This window comes from Stegodyphus dumicola, chromosome 8, assembly GCF_044657685.1.
Source record: "Stegodyphus dumicola isolate Sdum_Otavi_A_Nest chromosome 8, ASM4465768v1".
In the NCBI taxonomy this organism is placed as follows: Eukaryota; Metazoa; Arthropoda; class Arachnida; order Araneae; family Eresidae; genus Stegodyphus; species Stegodyphus dumicola.
Genome location: NC_140775.1, coordinates 127,911,325 through 127,924,285, shown reverse-complemented (window position 1 = coordinate 127,924,285; position 12,961 = coordinate 127,911,325). Strand labels below are relative to the sequence as shown.

The window sequence follows — 12,961 nt, the reverse complement described above, 5'->3', positions numbered from 1 at the left end:
TTAGTTTAAAGTAATTAGGATTGTAAGCTAATTTTTATTAATTTAATGTATGTGCTTAGTTATATTTTAAGTAGTGTTTTTTAATTTAATTATATTTTAATTTAATGATCGTGATTTTGAGAGTTATATGTTTGTAGTATTTTGGAATACGTTTGAGTAGAAGTAAATGTGCATGGAAAGAATTTAAGTATTTGACACTAAGTATTTGTAATCATTTTTAATGTTTTGTTATAAATTCGTTGGTGACGTTTATAATAGATAATTTAGAGGTAAAAGTTTTTGGATATTTTATTTATTTTATACGTGCAAATGTCCATCCTTGGAAAGGGTATATACTTTTTCGCGATCAGGTAATTTCATATATGTCCTTTTTACCGAATTTAAAGATTCACAAAATTTTCATGCATTTTCGTGACATTTTTCTAATTTATGAGAAAATAGCAGTGTACATGGATATAGTGAAGAGTGTGCGCAATGCCATTTTTGTGCAATTCTGGGATGTTTTTTTAAGTAAAAATAAGTCGACGTGTACATGGTTTAATTATATTTTAATTAAATGATAGTTATTTTGTGAATTATATGTTTGTAGCAATTTGGTATACGTTTAGGTGGAAGTAAACGTGCATGGAAATAATTTAAATATTTGACACTAAGTATTTGTAACCATTTTTAATGTTTCGTTATGAATTCGTTGGTGACGTTTATAATAGATAATTTAGAGGTAAAAGTTTTTGGATATTTTATTTATATTATACGTGGAAATGTTCATCCTTGGATAGGGTATATACTTGGATAGGTAATTTCATATATGTGCTTTTTACCGAGTTTAAAGATTCACAAAATTTTCCTGCATTTTCGTGCAAATTTTTGTAATTTATGAGAAAATAACAGTGCAGATGGATAAAGAGTGTGCGCAATGCCATTTTTGTGCAATTCTGGGATTTTTTTTAAGTAAAAATAAGTCGACGTGTACATGGTTACTGTGTATGTGCGATTTTGAAAAATGCGGCAAGGAGTTTGCGATTCTGCACTTTTTCCCAATTTTACAGTTAATATTTGTCATGATTAAGCAGTTTTGTTCCATAAAATTTCTAGCATAAGTGTAATTCGGCTAGCAGGTTGTTGGAAAAAGTGTTGAGTAAATAAAAAGAAAATAAAAATGTCTACTTCGTGAAAACAAAATGGCGGCAAAAAAAAAATAGGGTGTTGCTGTAGCAGAGTTGGTCGCCAAATTTTCGCCAAAAAATCGCCAAGTTACCATAATCCAAAGATCAACCAAAAAAAGCTTAATATTTATTTGTTTACTTTATTAAACATTTCTTTCAATGTAAGTTGTTTAAGTTGCTTCATTTTTTATGTGATAATACTTTCTCTTTAATTCTATTAAACAGACATAATTTCTTGTTTAGTTACAAAGTTCCGCTGTTCAAGTCCTATAATTGCTGTGTTGAGAATGCCGACTAATTTGTCAATCGAAATTTTTTCGTTTGCAATAACCTCTGTGTCACTTTCTTCACTATCGAAAGCGAATTATAATGACGAGGAACTTGATTTAAATCATATCAAAGACGGAGTACATCGAGATGAAATACTACATTTAGTAAGAAATTATAAGAGAAATAAAATAAAAACATCTGCCCTGAAGATAAGGATAGTGCTGTAAGATCAATTTCCAATTCATTGCGCGCCGCGTCGTTTCCCTCCCCCCGCTGAGCAGCGTGAAATTGATAAACATATTTCGGAATGATAGATGATCAAAGGATATGCCTTTATCCATTTTTTGCAGCAATTGCACTTTCTGTTTAATGGACTTCGAAACATAATTTCGCTTTGTAGATCCTTTACATATTAGTAAATATATATCGGAAATTCAATTTGACATAATCGAAAGTTCAAGCTTACTTTTATAAAATTGCTCTAACAGTCTGCAAAATGTAATAAGCCAGATCCAATTCGAAGATTAAGGAACAACGCAATCTGTAGCATTAACTTAATTAGATAATTTTAGCTTAGCTTATACCGTTCGTTATACATTAAACGCGCATGCGTAAACGAATTTTGCGCATGTGCACACGCATATTCGCAGCCGTAAAGGTCTTACATGCATGTGTCAATGCGACGCATGTGCAGAAAGTTTGTAGCTTTGAGGTCTGGATTATGGGTGTCCGAATTAACGACTTTTTACTGTACAAATGGGTACTTTTCCATTTTGCTGGCACAGGCTATAAAGTCACCAATAATGGTACAACTGATGCCAAACGGAATATCCTCGCTGATAACCTTTTACGGCCTATTTTGAAAACAAGTCACAGCTATTTCTTATTATAACGATTTTTTTTTCAATACTGTCATACAATTACATAGAATTTTTACCAGATAATTCAATTTTATGCCTTAAGGCCATTCACGGTAATTAAGTCAATTAGCATGCAGTCACACCACTCACTCGAAGGCGAAAATATAGAAAAGGCAAAGACAAGGGTTAAATTCATCCATTCTTAACAAGAATGCACTAGCGAAGTAAAGCAGTAGGGTTTTACATAATTTCTGAGTAAGCTATTCATACGAATTGAAATAATTCTTTCATTTAAACTGGTGTTCCAAATTAAGATTTAACTTGAAATTAATGTAGATAATTACTGAGAGAATTCGATTTTTGTAGCGTAGTTTACGTGAGATGAAATCACTTGGGGTTACGTGATATTAACCGGAGAATCAGCTTGTTGAACCATAAAAGCAAAGTAAATTCTCAAATTAATGTTTTTTTACAAATTTGTCTTTATTTATTGGCTTTATACAAAATTTTACATATTAAAATGTTTATGCCTTCAAAATAAAAAATTCTTAAGAACTAACATTAGTTAACATTTTTTATGTTTATACTGTTTGTTGTCGCAAATAAAGTCTGCTTGGTGAGATTTGCGCCAGTGAAACGGAAGAGTACCTACAAATGTTATAAAGTAAATCTGAAACTGTCGAATAATCACATGTTAATTATCAGATATATATATTTTTAAATGCTTTCACTTTCACCTTAATTGTAAATAAATAAAGTATAATACTGTAATTTTTACTTATTGTAATAGCTAAAAAGGTATAAAACTATGCAATAAAAGGTATCTAAAATTATACAATATACTTCCTATATAACAAAAAAGTCCCCCCCTTATTATTTCTACATCTGCAATTAAGATAACATTATATAATTAAAATACAAAGCTTATCTGAATACTATATGCATTTTAACATTACCAAATGTTTGTTATGTGTGATTTAACATGCACAGTGATGTGTAATGGAAAATTTTTCGTGTGTAAACTTCAGATTTTTCCGTAAAACAATAGATAAGCTTTTTATACTATGTATAATAACAAAATAGTTATGTTTTGTGAAACAATATAATTTATTTCAAGTTATTATTATTATTATTTACTTATTTTTGTTTTTTTGGTTTACATTGGTTCATTCTGAGTATTGACAGATAATAGAAACTGATGGTTAAAAGAGAGATCAGTAATAATGTTTCTATTATATTTAGTATCTAAAACTTCTTAAATATCCTTTTCTCATTCTGGCCACAATACTGATGATTTCTAATGCAGGAAAAATGATGTGACAGGAATTTTTTTAAAATTCTTTTCATAATGTATTATGTTTAGTTTATATTATAAGTCTGTCCATATCAAGTCCTATAAAAATATTAAAAGGCAGAACTACTCTTATACACGCCCTCGGTTGGCAACAAGAAACTCCATGGCGCCATATTACTAAATTTCTTTGCCTACATTTCGAACTTTAAGCCTAAAATGTCTGCAAAAACACATTTTTAGCACATGCAAAAAACCACGTTTTTAATACACAATTTACACCAAAAATCTGAAACAAAAACAAAAAATTTGCATAGCAAAAACGTAAAGTTTCTAACCAGAAATATTTGACAAGAATCCATGTACACAGCGATCTGTTTTAACTTAAAATAATCAGAGAATTGCACAATCTGTACTAGAATTTATCTCAACAGTAATGCATTGGGATATACAGGAAACCCTTGCCAAATGGGAAACGGGGTTACGTCATTAACACATTGTGTGTATGGCAAAATTTTGTTTCACAAAATTAACTTAATAGTTTAGGTATAGTGGAAAAAATAGTTTAAGTATAGTTCAGATTAAGAAAGTATGTATAATTTATACAAGCCTAAATATTGTAGTAAGAAAAGGTAAAAATGAAACAAATGTTAATTTCTTTTACTGTTTAATATGTAGGTACATAATAAAATTATTTTTAAAAGTAGCTTGTAATTTTTCCTTGGGACAGTGACTGTAGAAACTGTTTAAATGTTTCACGGAAATGCAGAGTTTCTCAATGCCTTTCATAAAGTATCCTGTTCTTTTGTCATTGTCTCATTAAAAATTAGACAGTTGTGCCTTTCTTAACAATTGGCTTAACTTCTTGTACATTAAAGACTCTTTGTCTTCTGTTTCTGCTTTCGTCATCTGCTTTGGATCATCCAGTTTTGCATTTGGCATTATATAATCATCATTATCAACTAACTCTTTTATTTTTCTTTCTTCCATACTTGAAAATGCTTCACTCCCTATTGCTTTTGCTATTTGTACAATTTCCTCAACTTCATCTTCAGTCAATGAAAATCCTTTAAAATTGTTGACAACTTCTAGCCAGAGCTGATGCCAGCAAGCATTTATTGTTGATAAATTCACTTGTTTCCCTGCGAGTTTAATCATTTTTATACAGTGTCTTCTGTTGAATTGCTTCCAAAATGCCGTTAGTGTGCTATGCTTTCTTTCATCTTGTGCTTTTTTGTAAAGATGTAAACATACCTAGCTTTGAATGCTTTTATGATTCCTTGATCCATTGGTTAGATTAAGCAAGTGGTTTTTGGTGATAGGAATGAAACCTCTATGTTTGGATACAGTGTTGGGAGGGTTTCAGCACTGTATCCTGGAGGACAGATTTTGCTGTTCCAAGCAATGTGTATTTTTTTAATTAATGAATTTTTAACCATTATTAAAAAGTATTATTTCAGCGTGGTCAACATTGTGCATCATAACCATGTATAATCGAAATTCTCGTGCAGGAAAAATTACATTGCATATATGCAAAAATTGTGTTCCGCCAGTCTGCATTTAGCAAGGGTTTACTAAACCCCATGCTTTAAAATCATTACCTGGTAAAAATATATTTGCGAATGCCCCTTGGCAATAATTGGTGATTTATGGCGGTACATGGACACCAAGTTCGTGCAATTCTTTGACATTCATTATTTTGGTTTTGTAGCATTTTTGTCACACAAATCCAAAATAACAAACCAAAGAATTAAACAAACTCGGTATCCACGTATACATCAGCCTATTTTCACTTCAAAAAACATCAGAGAATTGCACAAACTAGTCATTGTGCACTCCCTTGACTTTGTCCATGTACACAGCAATCTATATTCACTTAAAGAGTCAAGGAGCACCAACAAAAAATATATAATCTCAATAAACTACATAGCACTGTACAAAGGAAATATCCATTTATCTTATTTACGAATTTATGTGTCTTCAGTTAAACAAAATTCCTTAATAGCATCCAAAAACTTCCTAAAATTACCTGAACTAGAATCTGTATACTGGCATCGCCACTTTCACAGTATTCATATTCAGCGCAACCAATTTTGTCATAATAGGGTTTCCATAGCATTCGACTGCTCAGGTTACCATAAATGAAACAACAACTTGGCGATAAATGGAACAACAATTTGGCAATAAATGAAACAACATCTTCGCAAAAATCCAAGGGGCACCCTTAAATCAACTTGCACCTTAAATCAACAAACCCTTAAATCAACAACACCCATTACCTTTAAGTGGTAACACAGTAAAGCGTTGAATTAAAAAAATGGCATTTAATGTTGAAAATAAACTTATAGATATTTGCCAAAACTCTTCATTTTCTATGCAATTGGATGAGTCTGCTATTGCAGATAATAATGTTTTATTAAGCCTTAGGACTCCTATGTTGAGTTTGGCTTGTCATCATATTTCTTACACAAACTCCTTTGTGGAGCTTTTTGTAAATTTTGATACCCTTTAGATCATAATTGCTCTTTATTTCATAAATTGTGATTTCATATTTTTAATTTTATAATTTCTGCTTGCCATCTTACCAGATTTAAATTGATGATCTATAATCCGGAAAAATCCCTAATCCAGAATCGCTGAAGTCCCAACGAGTTCACATTAACGTCTTTGTACTGTATAAATTTTACAAAAGCGTTTGAGCTATTGTTTTTGGTTCCTTTTCAAACCGAGACCAATTCTGATGAAGAAATTATTGTAAAAAGAAGAAGAAATTTAGAAGACTTATAAGCGATTAATGAGGATAGCAATGAGCAACCATCTATTTCTACATATAATAGGCAGTTTGTTGGAAATGATATAAAATTATGGGCAAATGTTGCTGAAGGAAACAATTATCATCATAACATAAATTTCTGAGTTGGTGAAAATGTTGTTGGGCCTTAAGTTCCATCCAGTTGCACATCAGCTCTAGAATTTTTCAAGTTGTTTTTGGCTCCTGTTAAAAAAAGTAGGGAGTGAAACTAATACATACACAGCAAAAATAATATCAGAAAAAACACTGAAATATTCCATTTGGCAAAATCTGAAAGATGTAACTGAGAGTGAAATGAGAGCCTTTATTAGTGTCATCATAAATATGGGCCTTGTTGTTTCAAAAATTTGGAATCATACTGGTCTCAAGCATTTCCTTTGAAGATGTCATTTTTTAGAAACATTTTTTCACACAAACGTTTTTTCCAACTATTTTGGTCACTACATTTGGAAACAATTTCACCAAACACTCAAAAGACGGGGACAAGGATAGAAAGCGTGAGCAACTTTCTGGATTAGCTAAACCAAAAATTTATAGAAAATTATATACCTCATGAAAATTTGGCAAATGACAAATCTATAATCTTGTTCAAAAGAGAAAAAAAACTTTCTCATGTCTAACCCTAAAAAACCAACAAAATTAGGGCTTCAAGTTTATGTTTTAGCAGATTCTAAGACAAGTTATTTATATGCATTTGTTCCATATTATGGTAAAATTACAACAGATGGCTTAATTAGACCAAATCTTAATTTCATTAGCAGAATGGTGATGCAACTCTATCGAAATTTACGAAATTCAGTTCCTGAAGGTAAAGGGTATCATATTTTTACTGACAGATTTTATACGAGCCCCACTTTAGGTGCAGAACTTCTAAAGCCAAACTGCATTCTAACTGGAACAATTATGACCAATAAAAAAGGATTGCCTGAACAAATTAAAAAAATTAGCTGTTGGATATATAGTACAAAAGAATCTTCTATTTCACATCCTGCAAGAAAAAGATCAAAGACGACTGAAAATGCTAGTGAAAAAAATAAATAAATAAATAAATAAACAAACTGACTATCATATTAGATTATAATAAAAAATATGGATGCTGTAGACTTCAATGACCAGTAGGCTACATACTATTGTTTAATGAGGAAGAATTTGAAATTGTGGCAAAAGTAATTTTTCTGGGAATTGGAAACTTCCATTTTGAACTTGTATATTTTATTCAATGAATATGCTACAAAGAAAAATATCAAAAAGATGTGATTAAAAATTTAGAGAAAATTTATTGATTACTCTAGTCAGAGACTTCCATGCTCCTACACACACACACACACACAAAAAAAAAAAAAAAAGGCTCATTTTCCACAGATGATACTTAATCCAATATTTAGATGGGAACATGCAGTCTTACTGTAAATATTAAACTTAAGTTTATCAAATTTAATGTTGTAAAATCATACTTTAAAAACAATAATATACATTAGAACAATATTGTAGCTTCAAATGGAGTACCATTAGTGGTAAGCTGCTATTGTGGATTTATTTCTTATTTGGAGAAGAAGTTGCCAAATGTTTATATTTATTGTATGGTGCATAGGCATCTTTAAATAAATCATTTAAGTACAAGTCTCCATTGATCCTTAAGTATAATAGTTAAAGCTATAAACAAGATCAAACTAAATGCCAAATAGGGCAGAACGTTTCAGCAGTTAGGTTAAGATAATAATGAGGATGTTGTGAGGTTACTTTTACATGGATCAAGTGTCTGTCAATGGGAACATGCTTGTCTCATTTTGAAGCATTATTTGATTGTACTGTAGTGATCGCATAGTATGAGAAGCCTCGGTGGCTTTGGATATGTAGCTGTTTGCTTGTTTCACCATCTATTAGCACCAGTGAGAACTACAGCAACACACAAATTTCACTTGTCAGTTCGAGATGATAATGACCTTGAGATTCAATCCTGGATCTGTTTCATGGAAGTCAAATTTGCTGTCACTAGTGCATAAAATATTCTGTGTGTTAGCTTCAAGAATTCTGACTTTCAAATTGTGCCAGCATCGGGGAACTCTCAAAATCACTAAAAACTCGCCAAAGCATTTCTGAGGTGACATGAGAAAATGCCCGGTTGGTGGCTGTGGTTACAAGTCCAGTCTGTTGATGATATTGATCGTGTTTGATATATTGTTGTTGATCACTGTTGATGATATTGATCTCATGGAAATGAGCCATGAGCAGCATGAGACTTAGTGTGCTAATCCCATATCGCACATGCATTTGTTTCATATGAACAACTGTTTTGGACAATTTTTTCTGCCTGGTTTACTACTGAAAGAAAGAAGAACAATTTTTTCCCCCTTCCTTTCAAAAAAAATTGAGAGTTGTTAATTTTCAACCAATCAGCTATCAGCTTGTTTGTAATGGAGAACCAGTGTTCCCTTTACATGTTAACCACAAAGTGATCTGTGGTGATTGGCTCTTGTGACAAAGCAGAAAAATTATTCCAAATAGTTGTTCTTCTGAACCAAACAGACATGTGATAGCAGACTTAAAGATATTTTTGATGGTTTTGACTGTTAATAGTGTTCATTGTATTGTAATGCAAAAATAAAGGTTTTATTATGCCTTTAACTTTACATTTATGATTTTTGTGATAACCTGTGATATTTACAGTTGCTTTCTAAGGCATAGAATTTATTGTTCAGTTTTTAATATTTTGTCTCATTGTAACATATTGCAGAGTTTTAGCATATAAATTTTATTTTAGGAACTGGTCCATGTGCAATATTCTCATTATTGGGTGCAAAGAAAAACAGCTGGAAATTTTTTGCAACAGAAAGTTCAGATGAAGCAATAGCCTGGGCAAATTCTAACATTGAAGCTAATAATTTGCAATCTTTCATAAAAGGTAAGATGCTAGTTTGCAATAAATGAAATTTCTTTTAGGTTATTTTCTCGGAAATATGGTTTCATATTTGTAAACATTTCTTAACCAATAAGTCAGATTTAATCCCAATGAACTTTAATTTTCTGCATCCAGTCAAGCTTTGAACAAAGTGCAGTTTTATTTTTAAACAAATGAACATTTTATTATAAACCTCAGAGTTTTATAAAAATGAATTGTAAATTATTAGATTTGTTGTTAAGTTGATATTTTAGAGGATAGTGGAAAAATTTGGTGCATAAAATTGCTTTTCTAATTTAATTATCTAATTTTGATGCTTTTAAAGACCTTTCAAAATTGTAATAAATAAGATGAAAAAAAGAAGGAAAAAATAGAATGGAATTTTAAGGAATCAGTATACATAAATTTATTCTTCCGGTATTCATAGATGTTGACCACTTTATGAACTTTTTCTTTGTATGCTTTTGCAGGAGACTTAAATCTTAATGAAGGAAATCTATAGAGAATTTTTGCTTTCATAAAGAAAAGTTAAAAGTATTGTTTAATATTTATTATGAAATAATAGCTGAAAGTTATAGTTAATTGTTACATAGCATATACTATTAAGGCAAATTTTTACAAAATGTTATTGTATGGTAGAACAGAAAATGGGAGGCTACTAAACATACTATATAATTTCTAGACTTTCACATTAGAGAAAGCATAAAAAATTTTAACTTTCAGCATGAGATTTACTAGGGACCGATACAGCAGACAAGCAATCTTATGGATACAAATAAAATGTTAAAAGCTGCTCTTTGTCCTCTGCCTGGTGCACCACAAACCCTACTGAAAACCTACTTTTATCTCCCTCTACTGAATACCTGACATTTTAACACTTCACTATCAGTACTATTATGGAGTTGCTTGCTCTTTTCTTATTTTCAAATCTGGAAGATGAACTTTAAGATGATTTTACTAATATTATTTCTATTTACGCATTTTATATATTTGTCATTTATAGTATGGCATTTTATTTTATATTATATATTTATCATTTATACAGTACAAAGTCTGTAATCTGGACGTCCATTATTCAGAATGATCTCTAATCTGGACCTCAAAGCCACAAACTTTATGCATGCACGTAGAGAATGCGCATACATTACGCACATATGCTTTACGCATGCGTGCGTTGAAAGAAATGTTTAATAAAGTAAACAAATAAATATTAAGCATTTTTTTTTTTTTTTGTAAAATTTGATACCCGTTAGATCATAATTGCTCTTTATTTCGCAAATTACGGTTTTATATTTTTAATTGTATAATTTCTGCATGCCATCTTACCAAATTTAAATTGATGATCTATAATCCGGAAAAACCCCTAATCCGGAATCGCTGAAATCCCGACTTGTCCTAATTACGGACTTTGTACTGTAGTATCTCTTGCTATTATTTTAGATTTTAAGAGATGTTTGGTATAATTTGAAAACATTTTTTACTTAGTATATAAAATATGGGAATACACAAATCACCTTTCAGTGTAAAGTAATGATAATACAAGTCGTTAATTCGGACACCCATAATCCGGACCTCAAAGCTACAAACTTTCTGCGCATGCGCGTAAGACTTTTACGGCTGCGAATATGCGTGTGCGTAATACGTTTACGCTTGCGCGTTTAATGTATAACGGACGGTATAAGCTAAGCTAAAATTATCTAATTCAGTTAATGTTGCAGTTTGCGTTGTTCCTGAATCTTCGAATTGGATCCGGCTTATTATTTTTTGCAGACTATTAGAGCAATTTTATAAAAGTAAGCTTGAACTTTCGATTATGTCAAATAGAATTTCTGATATATATTTACTAATATGTAAAGGATCTACAAAGCGAAAGTATGTTTAGAAGTCCATTAAACAAAAAGTGGAATTGCTGCAAAAAATGGATAAAGGAATATACTTCGTTTTTCAAACCATTCTGAAATCTGTTTATCAATTTCACGCTGCTCTGCGGCAGGGGGGGGGAAACGCCGTGGCGTGCAATGAATTGGAAGTTAATCTGTCAGCACTATCCTTATCTTCAGAGCAGATGTTTTTATTTTATTTTGCTTATAATTCCTTACTAAATGTAGTATTTCATCTTGATGTACTCCGTCTTTGATATGATTTAAATCAAATTCCTTGTCATTATACTTTACTTTCGATAAAGAAGAAAGTGATACAGAGGTTATTGAGACCGAAAAAATTTCGATTGACAAATTAGTCGGTATTCTCGACACAGCAATTATAGGACTTTAACAGCGGAACTTTGTAACTGAAGAAGAAATTATGTCTGTTTATAGAATTAAAGAGAAAGTATTATCACATAAAACGAAGTAACTTAAACAACTTACATTGAAAGAAATGTTTAATAAAGTAAACAAATAAATATTAAGCTTTTTTTTTTTTTTTTTGTAAATTTTGATACCCTTTAAATCATAATTGTTCTTTATTTCATAAATTATGGTTTCATATTTTTAATTTTATAATTTCTGCATGCCATCTTACCAGATTTAAACTGATGATGTATAATCCGGAAAAATCGATAATCCGGAATTGCCGAAGTCCCGACGAGTCCAGATTAACGACTTTTGACTGTAGCTTCTTTTCTCCCCCTCCACTCATTTGGGGAAAGATTTCATTGAAATGCTCTGCTTCTTACAAATATATATGTTTGTTATTAACATATATATTAATAAATATATATGTTTTGTTATGTTTACTTTTGTGTTTAAAATACGATTACTTTTAAGTTTAAAATACGATTACTTTTAAGTTTAAAATACGATTACTTTTATGTTTAAAATGCAGAAAAGCAATACTACAATTAATTTTTCAGATTAAATACTTGCATTTATTACATTAAGCATAAATAAAAGATGAAAAATAAAAAAAATTGACCTCATTATGAGGAACTATTTAAGAAATTGAACAAACTGAAATGTGATTTTTTGAGATTTAAATCCAGTTCTGCATAAGTTCTGTTGCTTCATATACAAAACAAAAATTAGTATTTTTCATCCAACTGTAGTTAATAATTGTATGGGGTTAATCATTTTGGTAAAGATATTAATATTACATTAGCTTTATATCTTCAATTAATTTTTAAATTAATAATGTCCTTAATCATTGCATTTACAGTATTTGATTAATTTACTTCAGAGCATACGAAGTTTCATGTATTGGCAAGATTTTGCAATGAATATTTTGCATTCTTCACATAGATCACAGGTATTGAAGTCAAGATTATGGAGACCATTCAACACCCCTATATCATGAGAATATTCTACCTGGGAATATTTCATGGAAGAGTTCCACTAAAATCCTCAATATGTGTACCATTACCATATCCTTTTGAAACCAAAGATTGTGGTATTCGTCATAATGGTAGCAACATTATAATTTAACAGAGCTGCAGAATATCATAGTGCATTAAGCTGTAGTTATTAAAGCTTTGTTATCTTCATTTTTCAAGAAATGTAGCTAATCGCTCTAGACCCTGTTACATGACATGAAACTTTAACATAATACATACTTAAAAATTTTGGGATGCAATTTAAATGAGAGTTCTCAGCAGCTAGTTGTGACAGTTCTTACGGTTGACATAGGTTCAAATATGAAATTCATGGTCTTTCTGGAGGATTTTTA

General features: G+C 30.6%; 1 protein-coding gene across 1 annotated transcript in view; it reads left to right on the top strand.

Annotated features, from left to right (window-relative positions):
• Positions 1-12,961, top strand: part of LOC118189118 (RNA N(6)-adenosine-methyltransferase mettl16) — a 53,710-nt gene that overhangs the window by 7,959 nt on the left and 32,790 nt on the right. The window contains exon 2 of the mRNA XM_035359660.2: positions 9,161-9,301. Coding sequence (XP_035215551.1) covers positions 9,161-9,301 — 141 coding nt within the window. The remainder of the gene's footprint in view (positions 1-9,160; positions 9,302-12,961) is intronic.